At 37.4% G+C, this 24,770-nt stretch overlaps 1 protein-coding gene across 32 annotated transcripts in view; it reads right to left on the bottom strand.

The window, feature by feature from the left end:
• PTPRD (protein tyrosine phosphatase receptor type D) overlaps nt 1-24,770 on the bottom strand; it is a 536,986-nt gene that overhangs the window by 67,593 nt on the left and 444,623 nt on the right. For all 32 annotated transcript variants that reach the window (XM_044939860.2, XM_044939874.2, XM_044939864.2 and 29 more), the window contains one exon: nt 11,435-11,558. In XM_044939860.2, coding sequence (XP_044795795.1) covers nt 11,435-11,558 — 124 coding nt within the window. The remainder of the gene's footprint in view (nt 1-11,434; nt 11,559-24,770) is intronic.

The raw sequence follows: 24,770 nt of genomic DNA, 5'->3' as shown, positions 1-24,770 counted from the left end.
TGTCTGAAACTCATCATAAGTAGAATCTTAGGATTGGTCCTGCCGTAGGCACTCTCTTGGTCCCAGGTCCTATAGGCACAATTGGTCCTAAGGTCATTGTCCAAGAAAAACAGCTTAGAACTAGACCTTGTCCTTTCCTAGGCATCCATGGCTTTACTACATTTCTAAAAGTAAGTTTTCATGATTTTCTATGCATTTTTTTTTCATTAAAATACTTATTTATTTATGGCTGCGATGGGTCTTCATTGCTGCACACAGGCTTTCTCTAGTTGCAGTGAGGGGGGCTCCTCCTCTTTGGGGTGTGCCGGCTTCTCACTGCAGTGGGTCCTCTTGTTGTGGAGCGCAGGCTCCGGGGCATGCAGGCTTCTGTGTTTATGGTGCTTGGGTTCAGTAGTTGCAGCCTGAGGGGTCCAGAGTGTGGGCCTAGACGTTGTGGCACATGACTTTGTGCCAGTTGTCCCCGTGGCAAGTAAGATGTCAGACAAGGGTTCGAACCTGTGACTTCTGCATTGGCAGGCAGACTCCTAACCACTGGACGACCACGGAAGTCCTGATTTCCTATGTATTGTTTCATGTGTATTCTCCAATTAATAATAGTCACGTATGCAATCCCAATACCAATAATAGTTATCATTCTAACCTAATCATCTAATAAGTGAGAAAACAGGCTAGATCTTGTCTTCATATTATACCCCACTATATTCCACATTCCTATCTTCTAGTTTGTTTCATCAGTTAATGGACTTATTTTTTTGTGGTGATTAAAAATACTACATACATGCATTCCACTGAGTCTTTGTGTTTTGGACAAACTTAACTTGGAGCTATAAGACTCAAGCCTTTAAGAGATATTGTGATTCAAATATGGTTGGGTCAGGTTTAGGCTCTCATTTTATATACTGGGAATTGCTGGTTACACTGTTGGTGGAAAAACAAGCACGGGTGTGAACTTTGGGCTCCCTTGTTTTTTCTGTCTGAAAAATTTTGAGAACTTTTGAGTTCAACATGCAGAGGAAATGCCATTTTTCTTCATTTAAGCATGGGATTAATACTTTAGAGTTTTATAATGATTTTCTCCCATATTATTTGAATATTAACAAATGGAAAGGAATTCTTGGAAAGATGAAGCTATTTGGTTTGAAATAATATTCCTGATGAATAATTAACTCATACTGAGAAAGGCTTTAAAACCTTGAAAGCATGTTGAAATGTCAAAGAACATACTATCTGAGCTGTTTTGTCCTGACTGGGTTAAAATACTTTTTCTTTTCTTTATTTCCCTTGTTAATTTGATGAGAAAGAATTGGGTCATGTGGGTCTTGTTATAAAAAAAAAACAAAATAAATAAACAACTTGCTTTGCACTCGATTTTTCAGGTCAGTAGATAATTTGATTTGAAAAGATTTCTCTTGTTGAGAGGTGTTTATAATTATAAAATGTTAATAATAAGGTCTTATGCTCTTCAGTGAAAAAGCAGGACCCAAAATGGTACATAAATTATTTTATTTATGTGAAAGTAAGTAATCATACGGGCCAAGTGTGTACTTCTGTATCATAAAAGTTGTGATTCGTGAAACAATACTAAGAACATGCTAAGACTTCAGAGACATTGACCAGGAAACTGAAACTCTGGGTTAGGGCTGCTGGGAAGTTGCTCTTTGACATCTGGGCAGTGGTTCAACTTGTCCAGACCTCTGACTGCTTATCTGCTAAACAAGGTGTGCTGGACAAATTGATTCCCTCAAGTCCCTTTAAGTTCTAAAATAAGATTGTGTCTCTGTGGTGTTCTTAAACTTCTTGGATTCGGAAATCTCTGTGAAGTGATTTTACGGAGAAGGCAATGGCACCCCACTCCAGTACTTTTGCCTAGAAAATCCCATGGACGGAGGAGCCTGGTAGGCTGCAGTCCATGGGGTCACTAGGAGTCCGACACGACTGAGCGACTTTACTTTCACTTTTCACTTTCCTGCATTGGAGAAGGAAATGGCAACCCACTCCAGTGTTCTTGCCTGGAGAATCCCAGGGATGGGAAACCTGGTGGGCTTCCATCTATCGGGTCACACAGAGTCAGACACGACTAAAGCAACGTAGCAGCAGCAGCAGCAGCGAAGTGATTTTAAGCTATATAGAGCCTTCAGTGGCTGTCAGATTAGGTAGGAACGTGCTTTGATGATCCTTCAAGTTGGTTCCTACTTCTTCTACCTCTGATGATCTGCGATGAGATTTATAGGTGTGATTGATACTTTAAATCTTGACTAGAACCCGGTAGGGTGAAAAATAAACAGATTCAAAAGCATGAGGAGGTGGTAGGACTAGGCTAGCACGTGGTCTCTTCAGGAAAAGCAGCTTTCCTTGACTTGCGGAGGTGAGAATGAGTAAGAGGCGGAGTTAGAGGCAAGGTGGGGAACCCCACTCCTGGCTCTAGAGGACAAACTACCGCAGCAGCCCAGAGAGGGGACCAGAACGTTAGCTCGTTGGCTGGCTCTGCTCCAGCTCACAGTGTGGCATCAAAGCTCTAGTACTTTCATTTCCTTTCACTTCTACAAACCCTTTGTGAAGTTTGTGTCAAAGAAATTTTTTTTTTTGGTAAAACAGTTTATTCCCTGTTGTAAGATAGAAGTACTCAAGACCCATAGAGCACAAAAGCTACCTTTCATTTAATCAGTAACGTCTCCTGCTCCACTTCAATACACAAATAACAAAGAAAAACTGGGTAACAACAATGAATTGCCAGTTAAGACCTAGACTGTAGTTTTTACAACCCACAATTCAGAAAAAAAAAACAAAAAATATTTACTTTGCTGACACCAGCAAAACCATAGACCAGAAAGTAGATAAATAAAATCAAATAATAATTTACTAGTAAATTTATTTAATTTCAAGGGACACAGGCCTTCCTTCTCCTTCAACTTACACCATGGCAGCCACTCACAGCTGCATCAGAACTAGCAAAACGAAGGCTTCTCTTTGCAACATACCAGAAAAAACAAATGCTTCTCGCAAAGGCACAGGGTATTATCTGCAGAAGTCTCCCTGGATATGACTGCAGTTTGGCCAAAGACCCTCTGTGTTTCTACCAAATGCAGGATGATTCTTTTTAGAAGTGTGCCTTTCTCTGTGGGTTCTGCAGCTGGTCACTACTGTTGAGTTATGGAGGAATGGAAACTTTCAGAGTGTGTGTGAACCCAGCCTTCACTCTCCCAGTGTGTTCTCCTTTCTTTGGTTTTCTATGCCTTGGCACTGCTGAGGAGGCTGGTCATGAGAGTGCCTATAGAGAAGGATTCCAAGATTAGCTACACTTATTGGGGACTTCTCAGCATTGTGGTGGAAGGGACTCATTTCTAGTTAGGGGACACTTTGCCCTGAAATAAAGCAGCGTTTGGGCCACTGCAGTATGGCTGTTCAGCTAAGTCACAGAGTTTTGGTCAACTTAGCTTGTATTAATATACATATACATATATGAAAGTCACTCAGTCGTATTCAACTCTTGGCGACCCCATGGACTATACAGTCCATGAAATTCTCCAGGCCAGAATACTGGAGTGGCTAGCCTTTCCCTTCTCCAGGGATCTTGCCAACACAGGGATCAAACCCAGGTCTCCTGCATTGCAGGTGGATTCTTTCCCAGATGAGCCACTGGGAAAGCCCAGGGAAGCCCAAGAATACTGGAGTGGGTAGCTTATCCCTTCCCCAGCGGATCTTCCTGACCCAGGAATCAAACTGGGGTCTCTTGCATTGCAGGTGGATTCTTTACCAACTGAGCTACAATTATTGTAGGGCTTTATTTCACAATGAAGTAGTTAAAATCAAATGCAGAGTTTCAGCAGGAGTTCTGTCTGTAGGACACTCACGGTGCCTGTCTCCTCATCTACATCCTTATATATGAGCAGCACTATCACAACATCCCTACCCAACACCCCTGTGAGAGTTTCGAATGAGTCTATTAATTTGAAACGTCTAAAATACACATTGGATACTGGCTATTCTCATGATTGGTGTGATCAACAAAAATGAAATAAACCTACTCATTTCAGAATACTATACTGACAAAAAGAAACCGCAAATCTGGAAGGTCTCTTCCCTATTCTTATATTAAAAAAAATAATGGAGCAGACAAAAATAGTCATTTTTTAACTTTCCAGTCATGTACAACCTGTGCCTATATTCTACAAACAGAGCCACACACAGATGACACAGGTCTGTCTGCAGCGTTAGAGTAACGGAGTGTAGCTTCATTAGCACAGCCTGCATAGATGTACCATACAAATGAAAAGAAAACCCCGATAACTGAACAAAGCAATGGAGACAAAAATAAACTCAGAGCTTTCTGATTTACTCTTCGATTAGCTTCCTGGGACCAAAAGTAAAGGAAAAAACCAACACAACCAACCATCCCTTAAAAATGTTTTTTCTCCTTTCTAGGTAAGAAGCACCCCAGGGGCAGGCTGAGGTGGGTGCTGGGAATAACAGATCCCCACACACTTGCCCTGCTGCCCACAGGAGAGAGATGCCATTTAAATAGCTCTAATTAGTCTTTACGAAGGCTGCAAGCACCTTGTGAAATCGTTCCAAGTTTCCAGAGGTTAAATCCCATCTAGCTTTCAATTTAAGACAAATTAAGCTATAAAAATTTGACTGTGCACTGTTCCTCAAAAAGAAAGATGTCTTTATTTATTTAAAAAAAGGATCACTCTGCAATAAAAGGATTAAATTTTGTCATGCTTGTAAATAATTAACTTGAAAACTGAAAGACTGAAAATGTTAAAGAAATGGAGCTAACTCAGTGATTGATGTTCTAAACAATGTGAGAAAAATGAACTCAACCAATATGGGATGAGATTAGACAAGTTTTTGTGTGTGCGTGTCTGTGTTTTAAGATGAGGCATATTTTCTAACCAACTTCCTTCAGTGGTGTAAGCAGAATTTCAAGAGCAAAATAAAACAAACCCAGGTGCCCACACATTAGTCATTAGTGTCTGGGGTATGGGAGGAGAGGAGTGAGGAAGAGAGAGAGAGAATGAACCAGGAGAGAGGAAAAGGAATCATATTAATTGAGTTGATATCACATGACGGCTATTAAAGGAATTCTTGACTGAGGAAAACGATTTTAATTCTTTAATGTAGGTACTTCATGTGGAACATTTATATTCAGTATAATTAAACATTTATTAGAAAATGTTGGATAGATTGCAGCTATTGATTTTCTTGTGTTTGTTTTTAGTTGTTTTTACTTATTGAAAATATATACGCTTACTAGATATGGCCTGTAGGAAAAAAAAAAAAAGGGTAACCCCAGCATGGGTAAGATGTGTAACTGGAGAAGGTTACCATGTGCTGCCAGCTGTTTGAATGAATCAGTAGACATTTACCATTTAACACTGTACAGAGGAGGCTGCGACAGGGCTTCAGTGTAGAGCACAAGTGTGGTGGCAGACGGCAATCAACAGTACAGGGGAGGATCGCTAGTTTCTTCTCTTTTACTTTTTAAATTTAGATTTATCTTTTTTTTTTTTTTTTTGCTTTTTCTTTTATTTTTATTTTTTTTAAATTTAATTTTATTTTTAAACTTTACATAATTGTATTAGTTTTGCCAAATATCAAAATGAATCCGCCACAGGTAAAGCAGGGATTCAGAGAGCTGCTCTCTCATTCTAAACTGCCCATCTCACAAATAATCAAGTTGTTGTAACAGCATCTATGTTCTTTACAGTTGGAATTTTTTTTTGAGTTGTCCCTATCACGCAAATCAAATAGCAGATAATATATTTTGGATTTCCATTTAAAAGAACACATTCTTCCCCTTGTTGAAATCTGTAATGCTATTATAGATCTGGTTTTCATTTATCAAGCACCAACGTTTTCTTTTGCTTCACAGAGTGCTGCAAATATATGCAGCTTTTTCATTTGGATAGTATTAATTTTTCCATAGATCATAAACAAAAAATATTCCATCTGTGGATAAAAGGATCTATTGATAGTAATTCACAACAGTAATGATATTTCCCAGTATTTACTAGGCATTTTCTTTTTGCCAAACACTCATCTAAAGGCTTTATATGCATTAATTCATTAATTCTCCTAATAATTCTTGGAGGCAGGCATTATTATTATTAATTCTATTGCACAGATGAGGAAACCAAGGCACAGTAACTTATCCAAACAAGTTTTTCAGAAGCAAAAAGAGCCTGGGATACTTTAATAGGAAAGAAGTTCTTGAGAAATACACACAGGTCCTTGTAGGAAGGTACCCATTACAGGGATGAAGTGAATAATGATGAATGAATGGTTTGAAACTAAATATATTCCCCCCAAACTAGGAAAAAATAAAACAAACCCATATTTTACTAAGCTGCTTTTATCAGATTACAAACACTAGTGTTAAAAATGCATATGGCATGAAGTGCTTTATTCTTTGTCATTTCTAACTCTTAGATAAAACCATTTAAACCTGGTTTTGTAGGAGAGACACATATGAGCCAATAATGCTATTTGGGTAAACCCTCTGAATTAAATATGCCCCTCTCCCCACTCAAAAGAGCTAATAATTTCTTAATGCCCAAAATTTAATACTTATCTATGATCTTTGGATTTAGAATCAACCTTCATAATTTTTTGGAATAGCAGGGACAATCGTATGTTCTCCTTTTAGGAAGAACCAGAATGAAAGACACTAAGTCAGTGCTCCCTAAATTGAAGAATACACTTGCAAAGAGACTGTGCGTCCATGATCTCTATGAAATTAGTATACAGATGTGTGTAGGTGCCTTTTGTTTGCAAGTGGAATTTGAAATGTTCATCACATTCTAAGAAGGAATCAGCTCCCCCCAAAAGGTTAACTGAAGTAAATGACATGCCCAAGGTCACATAGCTGCTAAAACCGGGATTTAGTTTCCAGTCTTCAGTCTTACCTCTTTCTTCTTAAGATACCTCCAAAAATATAGTAATATTAAACAAACAAAAAATCCACCTGAAAGCCTTTTATAAGTTGCTTATTCTTTGGAAAAATTCACTTTAGCTTAAGTCTAAGAACACAATCGAAGAACTCTGGCTCTAAGATTTCTACCATAAGTGTTTCCAAATGTATATTTCAAAATTCCTAGACAGTTTTCCCAGTCAAAAGGACAGTTTTTGAGTTAGGTTGACATATATAGGCTCCATTATCATGATTCAAAAGTGGCTATAGTCCCAAGTTGCCTTTTGGAGAGAACAGCCATCTTGCGTCCAGTTGACTCATATGTGAGAATTTTGGCTTTGCCAGTTACTAGCTAATGCCTTTAAGAAAGCTACTTGACTTTAAAAAGTTTAGCAGTTTCCTCATCTCTTAATTTTATATGATAATGACTAGCTTTTGAGGTTATTCTACACTATCAATAAAATCTATACATGATTTTATACACTATATATAAAATCTAAGACATGATGCCCAACACATGGTAAATACCAAGACAGTCATGTCTATCATAATGTCTTGTCTTTGTTGCTTAATTTAAAAGGAGAATTTTAAATTTTGCTCTTGACATAGGCCTGGCCAATGACTTAAAAAAAAAAATTCCATGTCAACATGGCTTTAAAGTGAAATGCTAATTATAATCCTACTAATAGAAATGTAGTACTGGCAGCAGTGAAGAATCATAGTTTAGGGGAAAAAACAAAACAAAACTTTTTTTATTCCGGACTGTGATAATTAGATTGATAGTTACAAGGCATTACAATAAATAATCTGCCTCTAATTGATATTCCTGAATTTATAAGAAGTTTAAGATACATAAAAAGATATTTGAACTAAGAAGATCACCTGTTAGGGACAGATGTAACATTCTGAAGCTGTAGGAGTCTGATGCATCCAGGTCACTGATGATTCCCTATTTTATGTTATAGCCTCAGGGAAGTTAGACCATAAAAAGAGAAATGAAATACTAAAATGTGAACTTTGTGTTAATATGAAATGATAAAATGGATTATTTTAGTCAGAAAGGCAAGGCCGGGTGTTCGTATCCATACTAAGTTACTTAGTTAAGTCACCTCCTGTATCAGCAGGAAAGCAGGGTGAATGATGTGGGCCTATGGAAGCCTTGATCAAGGAATCAGAAGAATTCAATTCAAATGTAGGCTGTATTAGTTGTTCATCTTTTGCACTGAGACTCAGGGCTGATTCTCTGTTTGAGCTTCAGTTTTCTGATCTCTAAACATGGATACCTATCTACACCAATAAAATATTTATACTGTTGCTTCATCAGACTGTTACGAGTATAGTAAATAAGATAGTTGATGTGAAAACTGCATAGAGCTAACTCTTAGAGAACTCAAAAGTGAAAGACATTAGCACTGTGAAAACTGATATTCAGAGAGATCAAAGTGACATAACGAGTTAGTGACAGAGTTATGACCCAAACCCAGATTTCCTTGCTCTTTACATTTTGGTTTGGTCCCTTTCTCTTTTCCTACTTTAATGAAATTATAGTTTCTAAACAAGTTTGGAGTCTATAAGATTAAGCATATCATTATATATTATCTTATGCACATATAAATATTAATTTCCATTTAGTCTTTTTTGACAATATTTTAAGTCAATGAAGTAAGCCCTATCATATCTCTCAGGAATTATTATTTTCTCTTAAGTACTGCCTAAACATGTTGGGATGCCAACAGGAACTGCATTGGTCAGAAATTCAATTGTGTTTTCATATTGCTTACCATCTAATTCAATAATTGTGAGCATTTTGTAATTAGGACTCTCTTAAATTTATTTTGCATTTTTCCCAGCATACATAAAATAATTGTAATTTGGAAATACATCATGAAATGTCAGTATGTTCAAGGAGTTCAGTAAACACATCAGTGCCCATACACAATTCCTTATTCTTTGAAGTTTTTCCCTTGTCATCTCTCAATGGAAGAATGTTAAAAGTTTTGCTTTATTAAACCAGGATAAAGACAACACAAGTCACTGTGACAACTCCCAGTTTTTTCTTTAATGTCATCAGATCACTCTGCAAAGTAATATGAAGGGAGTGATCAGAAACACTGAGAGAAGAACAACAAACGGATCCCATATAAAACACTCAACCACAGTCACATAAGTTATCACCATGGGTGGAACCCAAAACAAGTGCATTAAATTTTATAAAATGTATGTGAAGTCACATAGCATTTTAATATATTCTAAAAATCTGGCTCTGAGCTATCAAAGCTCCTTGTACAGGAGAAGCCTCAGTTACTGCTTCTGTGCTTCCAGATGCTGGCATTTTTTCTGTGCTTAAGATATAGGATGGTTGCTTTTCCCCTTAAATACCTGCTGGCTAGGGCTTAGTCTAAGATGAAACTCTGTTCATGCTTGTAATCTAGATTAAAGCTCTCTGTCTAGCCCATAAACTTCAATTAAATGCTTCTAACCTTTTGCATAACACTTAAAATTGAAAAAAATTTTGGTTTCTAGGTCAGCTCTAGATTTAGGGTGTATTTGTGGACACAAAGCTATAAAAAGGCACGTTTTAGTCTGATTCAAGTGCTTTGGATCTTATACTGTAAAAATAGCATGGGAATGAAATGTGCATAGTTTCCAGCTATTATAATAAAGGTACAAGGAGGACTATTCTTTGTCCTTTGACGTACTTTACTGTTACGATGGTGGAAAATAACAGGTTAAGGAAAATAATGACATAGCAGATGAAAGCATAGGGAAGTGGTAGTACTAAGTGACCTAATTCTGAGGGGTTTGAAACAATGCTACAGGGCAACAAAGGCAGCTTGACAAGTTCTCCAGCCAAGACCATGCCAAATGGGTTCTCCCTTTCTATTCATTTATTTTATTTTTATCATTTACCTTGCTTCACTGATGACAAAAAAGATTTCTCTCCTCTATGTGTGACTCGGTTTAGTTTTTATTTACCATGAAGATAATTTAAAAGCCATGAGACAAGAAATTGCTGTTGTTGTTTTTTACATTTTAAAATGGGAAGTAAAGTGTAAGCCCTGTTATGGTAACCATCCACACATACCATTCACAGTTTCTAACCAGGATCTCAAAAGAAGCAACTACCAGTGTGACACTATCCTGCTTGAACTAGCATTGGTGAAACTTTGATAAAAGTGATCTTTTTTTTTTTCAGTAAGAAAACTGAACAACTAGTATCTTTAATTTCCACAAAAAGATTTATTATTTATTTATTTTTTTGTTTTGTTAGAACATTTTCCAACATCAAAAGCAAAATCAATTGTGAGAATTTTACAAAATATTATCTATGTCACATAATACCATTTTGAGAAAAGGGGACTGAGGTATGGACTTGCTCTTGTTCTAAAACTCGAATTTAATGTGCTGTTGCTTTTGGTGCTGACTGGGAAAGTTTTTAAGCAGAGACTCAGATTAAATTTGGATACTAGGGAGGCAGGTAGGACTTGGTCAGGGTTATGAGATAAAGTGGTGGCCATCATAGATTTTGGAAGCAGGAAACAGGGAAAGATACTTGAACAACTATAGGTGAAAATATTTCAGTTGTACTGTTCTAGAAAAGGACTGGGTCTGAAGCTGGTATTATTTAATGTTTTATAAAACATCTGGAAGAGAATAAGCAGTGAACTTTTAAGTATGAAAAAGCCACAACGCTCTTTCGGATGCCAGTGAGGATGAATGTGGTACGTGGCAGTTGGTGGTCCAGGTTAGCTGTTATGACAGAGGGAAGGATTTAAGTGACATTGTAAACCACTTTTTAAGAATAGCAATCCAATGCAGTGCTTCAGCCAAAAAGACTAACAAAATGCTGAGTGTTGAACACAAGCTCTTAAGTATTTTTTAATATGCCATGTGAGAAGGATTTATTATTGGAAAGAGATGAATGGATAATACTTTCATGAATCCTTCAGAGAAGCTAGGTATATTTGAGGAGTAATCCTCATTTTCTAGGAGCAATCCTTCCTTCTGGGATAAAATCCTTAGTACAACTGATTACCAAGCAGTCCACAAATAGATGAGTCAGACATTTCTAATGTGCTTTGTTTTTATTAATCACCACATCACCCATTCCTAAACTTCTGATTGTCCTTAGTGATTATCCAGATTTATATGCAAACAAGCTCCTCACCATTTTCAAGTTACAGTCTATGGGCATCTTCTGATAATCACCTGTTCATTCATAACCATCAGCAAGCATCAGTAAAACAGGCAACCTCAATTTGCTTCTCTTATATAAACATGAACTAAATGATCAACCTTTCATCCAGGGTGGAAGCAAGAAGGTATTGAGGGATGCCCTGTGTCAAGAATACCGTGTGTTCCCGTACTGGTATATCTGTATGAAAAAAGTGAGAATAAGCAGTGCCTAAATCTTACCTAACTATGTTCATAGATGACTGAACACCTAGCTAAAACTGTATTTTCATGCACACATTTAAACCCATGGAAATAAAGGTAAAAATATTATCTGCATTTCCTTACCTTCTATTGCTGATAGGAGAACTCGGGAATGATCATAAGCAATTACATTTGCATATCTATTCTTTGGTTTGTTTACTTCCAAGTTTGAATGTTCCCATGTGAACTGCTGGCCAGGGTCAATCGACTTTAAAAGAAAAACAGCACACATACAGAAAATCAATACTGAATAATGTCAGATTATAGGCATTTATCACAAGTAACAAACGTGATTTAAAAAGAAAATTTTGAAGTTACACTTCATCAAGATGATCCTAGCTGTGAAGCTGAACACTGATATAACCAGCATAAGATGAAGTGATTAGTCATTGGAAAAAACAGTGATAGTCACCAACATTGATTCAAATGGGGGAAAAAAATCAATATAGATGTTCTGTTAATAGTGAAAAGGCAGGATGTTTTTTTTTTTAACTTTTCAATTTTCTTCTCTGTTGCTGTAGTTTACAAGTTATCTTGGTTCAATATTCCTTCCAGTTCTGTGAACATTATTTTATCCTGATTCTTCTTCCTATTCTTTCCTTTCTGGACCTAACCTCCTTCTTTAAGGTGGCAGAACACTCACTGGATTCACTGGGCACAAACTCTTCTTTCACCTGCAGGTTGACATCATGATGGCAACTGAGAATTTTGTCTGCGTCTCTGTAACATACTACGACCACCATCGCACGGCGATTTGTACAATTAAAACAGGTAAGAATAACAGTAAGAAGAAAACTCAGTTAAATCTAATAATCATCTTAGAATACTAATTTATAATCTAATACAGATAGGATCTAGTCACTTTTTAACTTATCATTTTATATTATTATGTTTACAAAGTTCGCTCTTTGTTAATTTTAAACTTATTTTTTTTCTGATTTTTAATGCCTTTCCTGATGCCTTAATTCAACCAAAGTTGTTCTATAAAATATATCTTGCATAGCTATAAAATGATATATAAATTTCTTTCTATACAGAACCATTATTTTGAGACTGAATTCAGGCTTTGATTATAAAATACTGGGAAACTTTTTAATGTCCTGCAGTGTTATAGAAATGAAAGTATTTTCTCTTTCATTATAGCATACTGACTCTTTTTTAAGATATAACTTCATGGTATACGGAAACATGAGTTTAGTAATTATAGAAACATGATTTTAAATGACCAAAATCAAGTTTTCAGAAATAATGATATATTAGGTTTATATTCCCAAGATGAAATTCTTTAAAAAGCAAAAACACTTTGCTAAATTCATAGAATTTTTAACAGTTATTTTCGATACTGGATATTTTCCATGCTTTTATGTTGATATCTACAACTTGAAAGTAAAATATATCCAACAGCTGTTACAATATTAAGGATGCACACATTTTGTATTATAATGGATAGAATTCAGCACAATAATAAACTCACAAGTGTAAAGAGTAAAGCCTATTAACAGTCATGGATAGCCTCTAAACATAAATTCTCAGCAGTATAGATTGCAGCTTCTAATTTACTACAGATTATAAAACCCCCTTTCCTTTCTTAGCCTGTGCTAATCTGTATATAAACTAGTCAATCAATGAACAGTATCCATCAAAATAATTATCCATGTCTTAAAAGTCTAAAGAATAAAGTGATTAGGGGTCCTTCTAGTTTGTTCTTCCAGAGAACCTCATCATCTTCCCTGCAGAATGTACTCCTTTCCGAGTATGCTGTGAGCTAAGGGAAGTTGAAGCATTCAGATGTCCCAACCCTGTGCCTTCTCCATATAAAGCAGCTCCATTTAGTGACCAAGCCCTGTCTTAAAAACTTCTCAACTCCATCCCAAGTCTACCATTCCCTAAATGACAGTCCTTCAGTAGCTGATGTCTTCTCTAAACTCTCACTCTAATCCATTCTTTATACTGAAGTAGACATTCTAAACCACAGCTCTGAATAGGTTAGGGCTGTATTTAAAACTCTCCACAGACTCTGGGTGGCCTTTGGCTAAAACTCTGAAGTCCTTTGGCCACCATCCTACCTAGACACGTTTAGTGATGTTTGTATCTACAAAGATGGCTCAATAAATGGTTCAACAATTAAAAAAAAAATGTTGCTGAGAAAAGTTCATAAAGAGAAATCATGGAGTAATTCTTTCTTATAGCATGGGTATTAGAGAACAGACTTTGGAGACTGTAATGTGCAATGTATTAATTAGTTTAATACTTTAATGTTCATTATCATATGAATAAATAATTAAGAATGTGATCATGAAGGTACAACTACCACTGATATTCCACTTTACACTAATGAGCATTACTGAGTACATAAGCTTTTTACACAGTATTCTCCAAAATATTCCACGAAGTTCTTAAACTCACTGATACACAGACATTCCTTTAGTGGAAGGCATTACTCCCTCTGATGGCCTTGTTACTCAGACTATGGTCATTCATATGTGTAAATGGCATGCATTTAATTAGACCAGTGAAAATGCATCTATCACCTCAAAGACACTGTGAATTCATGGTCATTTCCACTCTTGCCACATATTTTCAGCCCTCAACATGATTTATTTGTTAACTACATAGTCAGTTAAGTCAGTTCAGTAGCTCAGTCATATCCGACTCTTTGCAACCCCATGGACTGCAGCATGCCAAGCTTCCCTGTCCATCACCAAATCCCGGAGCTTACTCAAACTCATGTCCATCGAGTCAGGGATGCCATCCAACCATCTCATCCTCTGTTGTCCCCTTCTTCTCCTGCCTTAAATCTTTCCCAGCAGCAGGGTCTTTTCAAATGAATCAGTTCTTCGCATTAGGTAGCCAAAGTATTGGAGTTTCAGCTTCAACATCACTCCTTCCAATGAATATGCAAGACTGATTTCCTTTAGGATGGACTGGTTGGATCTCTTTGCAGTCCAAGAGACTCTCAAGAGCCTTCTCCTACATCACAGTTCAAAAGCATCAATTCTTCAGTGCTCAGCTTTCTTTATAGTTCAACTCTCACATCTATACATGACTACTGGAAAAACCATAGCTTTGACTAGATGGACCTTTATTGGCAAAGTAATGTCTCTGCCTTTTAATATGCTGTCTAGGTTGGTCATAACTTTTCTTCCAAGGAGCGAGCATCTTTTAATTTCATGGCTGCAGTCACCATCTGCAGTGATTTTGGAGCCCAAGAAAATAAAGTCTCTCACTGTTTCCATTGTTTCTCCATCTATTTGCCATGAAGTGATGGGACCGGATGCCATGATCTTCGTTTTCTGAATGTTGAGTTTTAAGCCAGCTTTTTCACTCTCCTCTTTCATTTTCATCGAGGCTCTTTAGTTCTTCTTCATTTTCTGCCATAATGGTGGTGCCATCTGCATATCTGAGGTTATTGATATTTCTCCTGGAAATCTTGATTCCAGATTGTGCTTTATCCAGCCCAGCATTTTGTATGATGTACTCTGCATATAAGTTAAATAAGCAGGGTAACAATATACAGCCTTGACGTACTCCTTTCCCAATTTGAAACCAGTTTGTTGTTCCATGTACAGTTCTAACTGTTGCTTCTTGACCTGCATACAGATTTCTCAGGAGGCAGGTCAGGTGGTCTGGTACTCCTATCTCTTGAAGAATTTGCACAGTTTGTTGTGATCCACACAGTCAAGGCTCTGTAAAGTATACAACTTGGTAATGGAAACATTAGTTGTATATCATGTATGTTAATATATTTAGGCTTAAAGTGCAACCCATGAGATGAAGACTTGTAGGCAACAGGATAATGATAGTAATACCTGCCAGGTGATTATGCTTTTCCATGCAGTATCCTATTTAAATTTCACAAGTTTTACAAGGTTTAGTATTGTTTTATTCTCTATTACGAAGATAAGGAAATGGAAGTAAAGAAAGACTAATTCAATCAATTTTACTGAGGGACTTCTCTGCAGCAGGCGTTTTGGTTGGTAACTAATTTGGTCACATGGTGAAATTCCATACATTAACCCTGTAACCCAGGTTTGGGTGATTTCAAAATCCACTGATGATTAACAGCTGGTAATTCCTAATCCATGGTGCCACTTCACTATCTAGAAAGCCCCTGCAAAGTAAAGAAGCCATCCTTTATCTTATCAGTCCAAATATTTCTTTCTAACTGATCATCCTGTGTGTATGACCAGGCCACTCAAGATGCCTGTTCTCTTGCTCTCTGTATATTCCCTGATCCATTTATTTAAAGTGAACTGGTTACTTACGTCATCTACCCCTATTCAGAGTCTGACCTTCCTACACGCTTGCCCCAGGCCGCAGCCAATGATTGTTCTAATCTTCAGATCAGACCATCTCCACCTGATGGTTTATCAGAGAGAAGGTTAGTGGCCTGCCCCTCTGCTAGTTTCCCTGGCAACCTGAAGTCAGTTCACCTGTAACTAGTTCCCATCCCCTCCCCCATCATGAAGGCTGCTGCCATGTTCTGCCCATTACTGTCTGCGTCTGCACTCAGTGGGGTGTTGCTCCAGGACCCTGCTTCAGACATGTAAGTCCCCCCATTCATTAAACCATTGATGTCTCTGTTGCCAACTCCAGGCTCTTTTTTCAGTCTTGAGGCTGGGCAAGCACAGGTCTGGCGGCCCTGCAGGGTGAAGCCCAACAACTGGTAGAGTGACCAGGAGACTGTGGAAACTCCTGTGAGTACCAGGATGCTGGGAAGGAAGGCCTGGGAATGGGAAGCTGTGGGCCCATCTTCTGATAGGCCTGAAAGTTGCAGATATGGTCCTGGGGTGGCTGTCCACTAATGGGGAGCCTGAAAGTTGCAGGGGTGATTCTGGGGTGGCCATCTACCTGTCTGTGGGGCCCTGTGGTAGCTGTTGTTGACGAATGGGGGCCATGAAGAGAGTATAGAGAACTCATAGACACCCCAAGGCTGTTGGGGAGATGTTGGCTCCTATTACAGTGGGATAAAAGTGGCGGGTGGCTGTGGGCTGGCTGTTGTTTTTTTTTGTGTTCATAAAGTTGAGGAGGCTGAGCTAACAGCTTAGTTGAAGGTTAACTTTAAATGTTGATTCCAGTTCCTCTCAAAAGTGAGCCATGTGAAAGTGAGTGAATGATACATATTATTGTCTATTACTGCTATTTATTTAAAGTGAACTGGTTACTTAGAAACCGAAAAACAACAACAAAAAAATCCCTGAAAATGTCCAAAGTGGGATTCTTTTGACATTATAAACTGGTTTTTGTGTATGCGTTAAGAGGAAGTTAGCTTTCTAGAAGGAATTGGTATTTCTCTTCTTTTTCCTTTGATATTAAGTAATGGACCTGGGTTCACAAGAACTGTAATCATCTGATCCCTGACAGTTAAGAAAAAATAAAGTAAAGAGGCCTTTTTAAACTCTGGCTGGAAACCTGTGAAATCTGTTTCTATATAGATATATATCTGTGTGTACCTTAGAAATGGGTCTCTGTCTCTAAAGGGCATGGTCAGGATTGGGTTGTGGATGAGCTGTTTAACTGGATTAAGAAAAATTAAGTGTGTATATAAATTCATTGATGTCTCTGTTGTTGATTCTGGGCTTTCTCTTTGGTGTTGAAGTGGGGCGAGTACAGGCCTTGTAGGCAGGTGCCGGGTGCAGCCCAACAGTGTCATTCTGGGGCAATTACATAAGAGATCAAGTTTTAAAAATGAGGCTGGCTTCACATGGATGATAAAGCAGATGGGATGCGGCTTACATTTATACTCATTTTACACGGATCAAACAAACATTGATTAAATAATGCTGACTTGTCTTTGTGCAACACACACTCATCCATCTGTATCTGTCTGTCTGACTGAACGTTCAGCAATACACAGCCTAGGTCATTATTTTGGAGCTTGTCAGGATGCTGAGAGCAGTAAACTTAGTAAAAAAGCATAACTACTGAAAGTAGATGAAGTATAAGAAGAGATTTTATACTAAAAACATTGAGGAAAATCAAATTTCAATTATCCATGTTAATGAAGCAAATATATCATGGATGCTGCTGCTGCTGCTGCTGCTAAGTCACTTCAGTCATGTCCAACTCTGTGCGACCCCAGAGACGGCAGCCCACCAGGCTCCCCCGTCCCTGGGATTCTCCAGGCAAGAACACTGAAGTGGGTTGCCATTGCCTTCTCCAATGCATGAAAGTGAAAAGTGAAAGTGAAGTCGCTCAGTCGTGCCCAACTCTTAGCGACCCCATGGACTGCAGCCTACCAGGCTCCTCTGTCATGGGATTTTCCAGGCAAGAGTACTAGAGTGGGGTGCCATTGCCTTCTCCTATCATGGATGAATAGGACTCTAATATTCAAAACCCAATGTTCAGGCTCTCAGTGCTAAATGATGACACCATTATTTTGCTTCTTTGTTTTCTGGCTTCTCTTGTTGAGATCTTACCAAGGAAGAATGAAATGGCCAAATGGACATGGAGCAACACCGGTCTTAAGTGATACAGGAGTTATATCTTGGCTAATCCATCATGACCACACACCTACCTACTATAAAATTAGGCTGAGGTCTCCCTAATATTATTCAAAACAATCTGAAATAAGCACCCTTGTTCCTAATGGAGCCATTCATTTCTTGCTGTATTTAGATTTATTTCCTGAGTATTTGGTTTTGATTCTCAGATATTTCCACTTATCCTTCTGTGTCTGTTTATCCAGACATTGAGTAGGATCCACCTCCTTCTTGGTACTCAATCCAAAATTCTACCCTCTTGAACCAAAATCTTGACCAGGTCATCCTCATCCTCCCCTAAGAATTTTGCGAGTTGGAAGAAGAAAGGTAGATGTATTCAAACCAAAGCTGATTAACGGACTTTTAAATAATTTGCATGAAATGTGGACATTACATTGTCACAGAATTTATAAACAACAATGCTATTTAATAATATTTACTTTTGTTTCTCCAATCAGTATGGCCCTTCCAGGTGTGCTGGATGAACCCTATGTGGTATTTAAAACTTTACCAAGATGCCAAACCATTCTGCACTGCCTCCCTATCTGCACACTTGGTACATTACACAGGCCCCTTCAGACATATAAGTCCTCCATCCATTAAACCACTGATGTCTCTGTCACTGACTCTGGGCTCTTTCTTTGGTCTTGAGGCTGGGCAAGCACAGGTCTGGTGGGCCTGCCGGGTGCAGCCCAACAACTGGTAGAGTGACCAGGAGACCTAGGAAACTCCTGTGAGTGTCAGGACACTCAACAGTTTTTGACTGAATCTAACAGAAGATGGCTGGCCATCTTCAACTCAATGGCTTAACCATACTGAGAAAAAGTGACAAAATAAAAGGAAAATCACCTTGTAACTTAGAGAAGGGAAAACCCCAACTAAACACTTGCTAATATCAAATACTTTGAATCTATGCAGTCTTTAACTTGATGGTCTGAAAGTTCTAATTTTTTCTTTAATCAACTGTAACTTCACCTTAAAATAGGTAAGAGAAAAATATATGTAAATGGAGATAAAAGCTACCTTTAACTTACGGATTTACCATTTTCCCCTGTGTTCTTGATGAAAAGTTAGAATTAAAATATATAAGTATTTTATACTGTAACTAACACTTATGGAATGGAACATTTAGTTTTCATTTACATTTCTTTGTGCTTTACCTATCTCCCATCATTTTATCTTCACAAAGACTCTGGAAGTAGTTCCCATCATTATCACAGTTCTGTTGATGAGAAAACTAAGGTGTAGAGAAGTTAAATTACTTTCTCAGTTTCAGACAGCTACTAGAGAGAGAACTTAGATTTGGAGCCGAAGTATTCTGCACTCCGCACCCTTCCCCTGCCCTGCGCACCCTTCCCCTGCCCTCATCTGAGTGACTAGCCACCGTGATATGTGTCGTCTCTGGCCAAGCTGGAAAAGGCTTCTGGACTGTTTCACACATGCCTTTCAACTGTTCTCCTGAAAGACAATGGGAAATCTAGGAATAAAAGTTTCTGTAGTGCTTCTGATCTGTATTTATAATTTTAAATTCAAAACAAGAACGTGCTCATAAATTTGCAAATCGGATTGCAGTCATTGAGTAAAATTACATCTTGATATGAGAGTGACCTTTTTTGACAAAGCTGAAGTCATTTTACAGCAAAGCTCTTAAATATGGTTTAAAATTTCAACTTCTCTATCCAGAAGAAAAATATAATTCACATGTGAAGAACACCATACAAGTCGCTCTGTGTTCCATTTCTCATTCCACCAAGAGAAAACCTCAAAATATTCCCTTTAGAAACTCAAAAGAGAAACCACAAAAAAGATACATCCTGTTTTTGTAAGTTTTGAAACTAACAACATTTAATTATATAGAACTAAAAAAACAGCTACTTGTCTAGCCAAACTATGGGTCAGACTAAGTATCCTTGATACAGGGAGATGAACTTTCATTGACCTTAACCTTCAGAAAAATACTATCTTTCCACATAGTTCCCCATCAATAGGTTCATTTGGTCTTCACTGTGGTTTGCCCCCAGATATTCTCAAGTTTTTATTTATTTATTTATTGAGTTTTAGAAGAAGGATCTGCCATTGACTATATATTTTTGCAATGAAGCCTTTTAATTTTTTAAATATAATTCTCTTTTGGGCATGTTTTTCTTTTTTAAACTTGAAATATAGTTGATTTAAAATGTGTCAGGTATATATCAAAGTGATTCAGTTATACATAGGTATATTCTTTTTCCAGATTCAGTTTTCTATTCAGTTTTTGTTTTGTAAAGAAGTTCATTTGTATCATAATTTAGATTCCACATAAAAATGATGTCATATTTGTCTTTGTCTAACTCACTTTCTTTAGTATGATAACTTCTAGGTCTACACATGATGCTGCAAATGGCGTTATTACATTCTCATTTTTACGGCTGAGTAGTATTCCAATGTATGTTTGTGTGTGTGTGTGTATATATGTATATATGTGTATATATATACACACCACATCATCTTTATCCATTTATCTGTTGGTGAACATTTAGGTTGCATCCATGTCTTGGCTATTGTAAATAGTGCCATTATGAACACTGGGGTGCAGATATCTTTCCAAGTAGTTTTTTCCAGATATATGCCCAGGAGTGGGATTGCTGGATCATATAGCAGCTCTTTTTTTTTTTTTAGTTTTTAAAGAAATTTCTATACTGCTATATTCCAATTTACATTCCTATCAACAGTGTAGGGGAGTTCCCTTTTCTCCACACCCTCTCCAGCATGTATTATTTGTAGGCTTTTTAATGATATGGCCATTCTGATCAGTGTGAGGTGATACTGCATTTTAGTTTAGATTTGTATTTGTCTAATAATGCCAAGCTTCTTTTCACCTTGGCCATATGTATGTATTCTTTGGAGAAATGTCTGTTTGGTCTTCTGCTCATTTTTCTATTGGGTTGATTATTGTTGCTATGGAGTTGTATGAACTGTTGTGTATTTCAGAAATTAAATCCTTATTGGTTGCATGACTTACAAATTTCGTCTCCCAGTCCATAGGCTGTCTTTCCATTTTGTTTATGGTTTCCTTTGCTGGGCCAAAGATGACAAGTTTGATCAGGTCCCATTTGTTTATTTTTATTTCTATTGCTTTGGGAGACTGAACAAGAAAATATTGCCAAGATTTATCTTAGAATGTTTGATTATGTTCTCTCTTAGGAGTTTTATCATGTCATGTCTTTTGTGTATGATCTCAGGGTATGTTCTAACTTCACTGATTTATGTGTAGCTGTCCAGCTTTCCCAATACCACATGCTGAAGAGACTCTTTTCCCCATTGATTATTTTTTCCTTCTTTGCTGAAATTTAATTGACTATAGGTGTGTGAGTTTATTTCTGATTTCTCTATTCTGCTCCATTGATCCGTCATTTGTGAGCCAATGCCACCATTTTGGTTACTGTAGCTTTGTAGTATTCTTTTAAGTCTGGCAGGATTATGCCCTCAACTTTGTTCTTTTCCCTCAGGACTGCTTTGGTAATTCTGGGTATATTATGGTTCCATATAAATTTTAGAATTATTCATTCTAGCTCTGTGAAAAATGTCATGGGTAATTTGGTAGGGATCATACTAAATCTGTAGATTGCTTTGGGTAGTATGACCATTATTAACAATATTAATTCTTCCAATCCAACACCATGGTATATTTTTCCATTTCTTTGAATCATTGTTAATTTCCTTTATCAGTGTTTATAGTTCTCAGTATATAAGCCTTTTATCTCTTTGGTCAGGATTATTCCTAAGTATTTTATTTTGTTTTTTAAAAGGGATCTTTTTTTAACTTTCCCTTTCTGATATTTCATTGTTAATGTAAAGAAATGTAGCCAATTTCTGTATGTTATTCTGCCTTGCTAAGGTAGCAGAATACCTTGCTAAGGTATATCCTGCTACCTTGCTAAGTCTGTTTATCAATTCTAGTATTTTTGGTGTTGAGGTTTTAGGATTTTATATATATATTATCCTACTGTTGACATATAATGACAAGTTTACCTCCTCCCTTCCAACTTGGATACCTATTATTTCTTTTCCTTGTCTGATCACTGTGGTTAGAACTGTCAATACTATGTTGAATAAAAATGGGAAGAGTGGGCATCCTTGTCTTGTTCTGGATTATAGCAGAAAGGTTTTAAGTTTTTCACCATTGAGTACTATGTTAGCTGTGGGTTTGTTGTAAATAGCTTCTATTGTGTTGAGATATGCTCCCTCTATTACCACTTTGGTGAGAGTTTTATCATGAATGAATGTTGCATTTTATCAAATGCTTTTTCTGCATCTATTGCAATGATTATGTGGTTTTGTGTTTAATTGATGTTGTTTATCCTATTGCTTGATTTATGTATGTTGAACCATCCCTGTGATCCTAGGATGACTCCAACTTGATCATGGTATATGATCTTTTTCATGTGTTGTTGGTTTCAGTGTGCTAATAATTTGTTGAGAATTTTTTTTTTTGCATCTATATTCACCAGAGAGATTAGTCAATAACTTTGTCTTTTGGTAGTATCTTTGTCTGCTTTTGGGGTGATGTGGGGGTGATCGAGTGGGGGTGATGGTGGCTTCATAGAATGACTTTGGGAGTGTTCCTTCCTCTCCACTCTTTTGGAAGAGTTTGAGAAGGGTAAGTATAAGTTCTTCTTTGTTTGTTGGATACAACTCCTTATTGAAGCCATCTAGTCCTGGACTTCTGTTTGCTGAGTTTTCTTTAAATTATAGATTCTATTTCACTTCTAGTGATAAGTTTTTTCAAATTATCTTTCCTCTTGATTCAGTTTTAGGTGGGCTGTATATTTCTAGAAACTTGTCCAGTCTAGCTTGTCCAATTGGTATTTAATAGCTCATGGTTTTCTGTTATGGTTTTTGTGTTTCTATGTCATTGGTTGTTATTCATCCTCTTTCATTTCTTATTTTTGCTTATTTGGGTCCTCCCTTTTTTCTTCTTGGTGAGTCTAGACAGAGATTTGTTTATTTTGTTTAACCTTTCAAATAGTTCTTGATTTTATTGACTTTTTCCCATTTAAAAAAAAAAAACTTTATTTTCTCTCTGATCTTTATTGTTTCCTTCCTTCTGCTGACTTTAGGTTGTTATTTTTTTCTAATTTTTTTGGTGGTAGGGCAGTTTTATTTGTTTTTGTCGGGGGGGGAGTGCTGTAGCTGTGAACTTCCCCCTAAGGATTGCTTCTGCTGCCTCCTATAGACTTTGTCTTGTGTTTTCACTGTCATCTATCTCAAGATATGTATTTTTAATTTCCTCTTTTTCATCATTGACCCACTATGTTTTGTTTGTTTCCTCTAGTAGAATATTGTTCAATCTGTATGTAATCATTCTTTTTTTCCCTTTTTCTGTGGTTAATTTCTAGTTTCATGCCACTGTGGTCAGAAGATATTTGAAATAATTTCTAAAATTTGTTGTGGCTTATTTTGTGTCCTACTATATGGTCTCTCCTAGAGAATGTTCCATGTCCACTCGAAAATAATATGTATTTTATTTTTACTTTTTTGGATGCAGGGTCCTGAAAATATCAATTATGTCAAACTGCTCTATTGTGTTATTTAGGGCCTCTGTTGCCCAGTGGACATGGAATATTCTCTAGGAGAGACCACATACTAGGAGACAAGGTCAGTTCAGTCATCTGTGTCTGACTGCGACACCATGAATTGTAGCACGCTAGGCTTCTCTGTCTATCAGAAACCCCCAAAGTCTGCTCAAACTCATGTCCATTGAGTCAGTGATGCCATCCAACCATCTCATCCTCTGTTATCCACTTCTCCTGCCTTCCACTTTCCCAGCATCAGGGTCTTTTCCAGTGAGTTGGTTCTTTGCATGAGGTGACCAAAGTATTAGAGCTTCAGCTTCAGCATCAGTTGTTCCAATAAGTTCAGGATTAATTCCTTTAGGATGGACTGGTTTGATCTCTTGTAGTCCAAGGGACTCTCAAGTGTCTTCTTCAACACCACAGTTCAAAAACATCAACTCTTTGGCGTTCAGCTTTCTTTGTGGTCCAACTCTCACATCAATACATGACTATTGCAAAAACCATAGCTTTGACTAGTGGACCTTTGTTGGCAAAGTAATGTCTCTGTTTTTTAATATGCTGTCTAGGTTTGTCATAGCTTCTCTCCACAAGAGCAAGTGTCTACTAATTTCATGGCTGCAGTCACCATCTTCAGTGATTTTGGAAACCAAGAAAAGAAAGTCTGTCACTGTTTCCATTGTTTCTCCCTCTATTTGGCATGGAGTGATGGGACCAGATGCCATGATCTTCATTTTTTGAATGTTGAGTTTTTAGCCCACTTTGTCACTCTTCTCTTTCATCAAGAGACACTTTAGTTCCTGTTTGCTTTCTGCCATTAGGGTGGTGTCATATGACTATTTGAGGTTATTGATATTTCTCCTGGCAATCTTGATTCCAGCTTGTGCTTCATCCAGCCCGGCATTTCACATGATATACTCTGCATATAAGTTATATAAGCAGGGTGACGATATACAGCCTCGACATACTCCTTTCCCAATTTGGAACCAATCCGTTGTTCCATGTCTGGTTCTAACTGTTCCTTCTTGACCTGCATACAGATTTCTCAGGAGCCAGGGAACGTGGTATGGTATTCCCATCTCTTGAAGAATTTTCCATAGTTTGTTGTGATCCACAGTCAAATGCTTTGGCATAGTCAATAAAACAGAAGAAGATGTTTTTAAGATCTCTCTTGCTTGTTTCTATGATCCAACGAATGTTGGCAATTTGATCTCTGGTTTCTCTTCCTTTTCTAAAATCCAGCTTGAAGATCTGGAAGTTCTTGGTTCATGTACTGTTGAAGCCTCGCTTGGAGAATTTTGAGCATCTCTTGTGGCTCAGCTGGTAAAGAACCCACCTGCAATGTGGGAGACCTGGATTCGATGCTTGGGTTGGGGAGATCCCCTG

This window comes from Bubalus bubalis, chromosome 3, assembly GCF_019923935.1.
Source record: "Bubalus bubalis isolate 160015118507 breed Murrah chromosome 3, NDDB_SH_1, whole genome shotgun sequence".
NCBI lineage: Eukaryota > Metazoa > Chordata > Mammalia > Artiodactyla > Bovidae > Bubalus > Bubalus bubalis.
The sequence above is the reverse complement of the archived record's forward strand: the minus strand, read 5'-3'. Positions and strand labels throughout refer to the sequence as shown.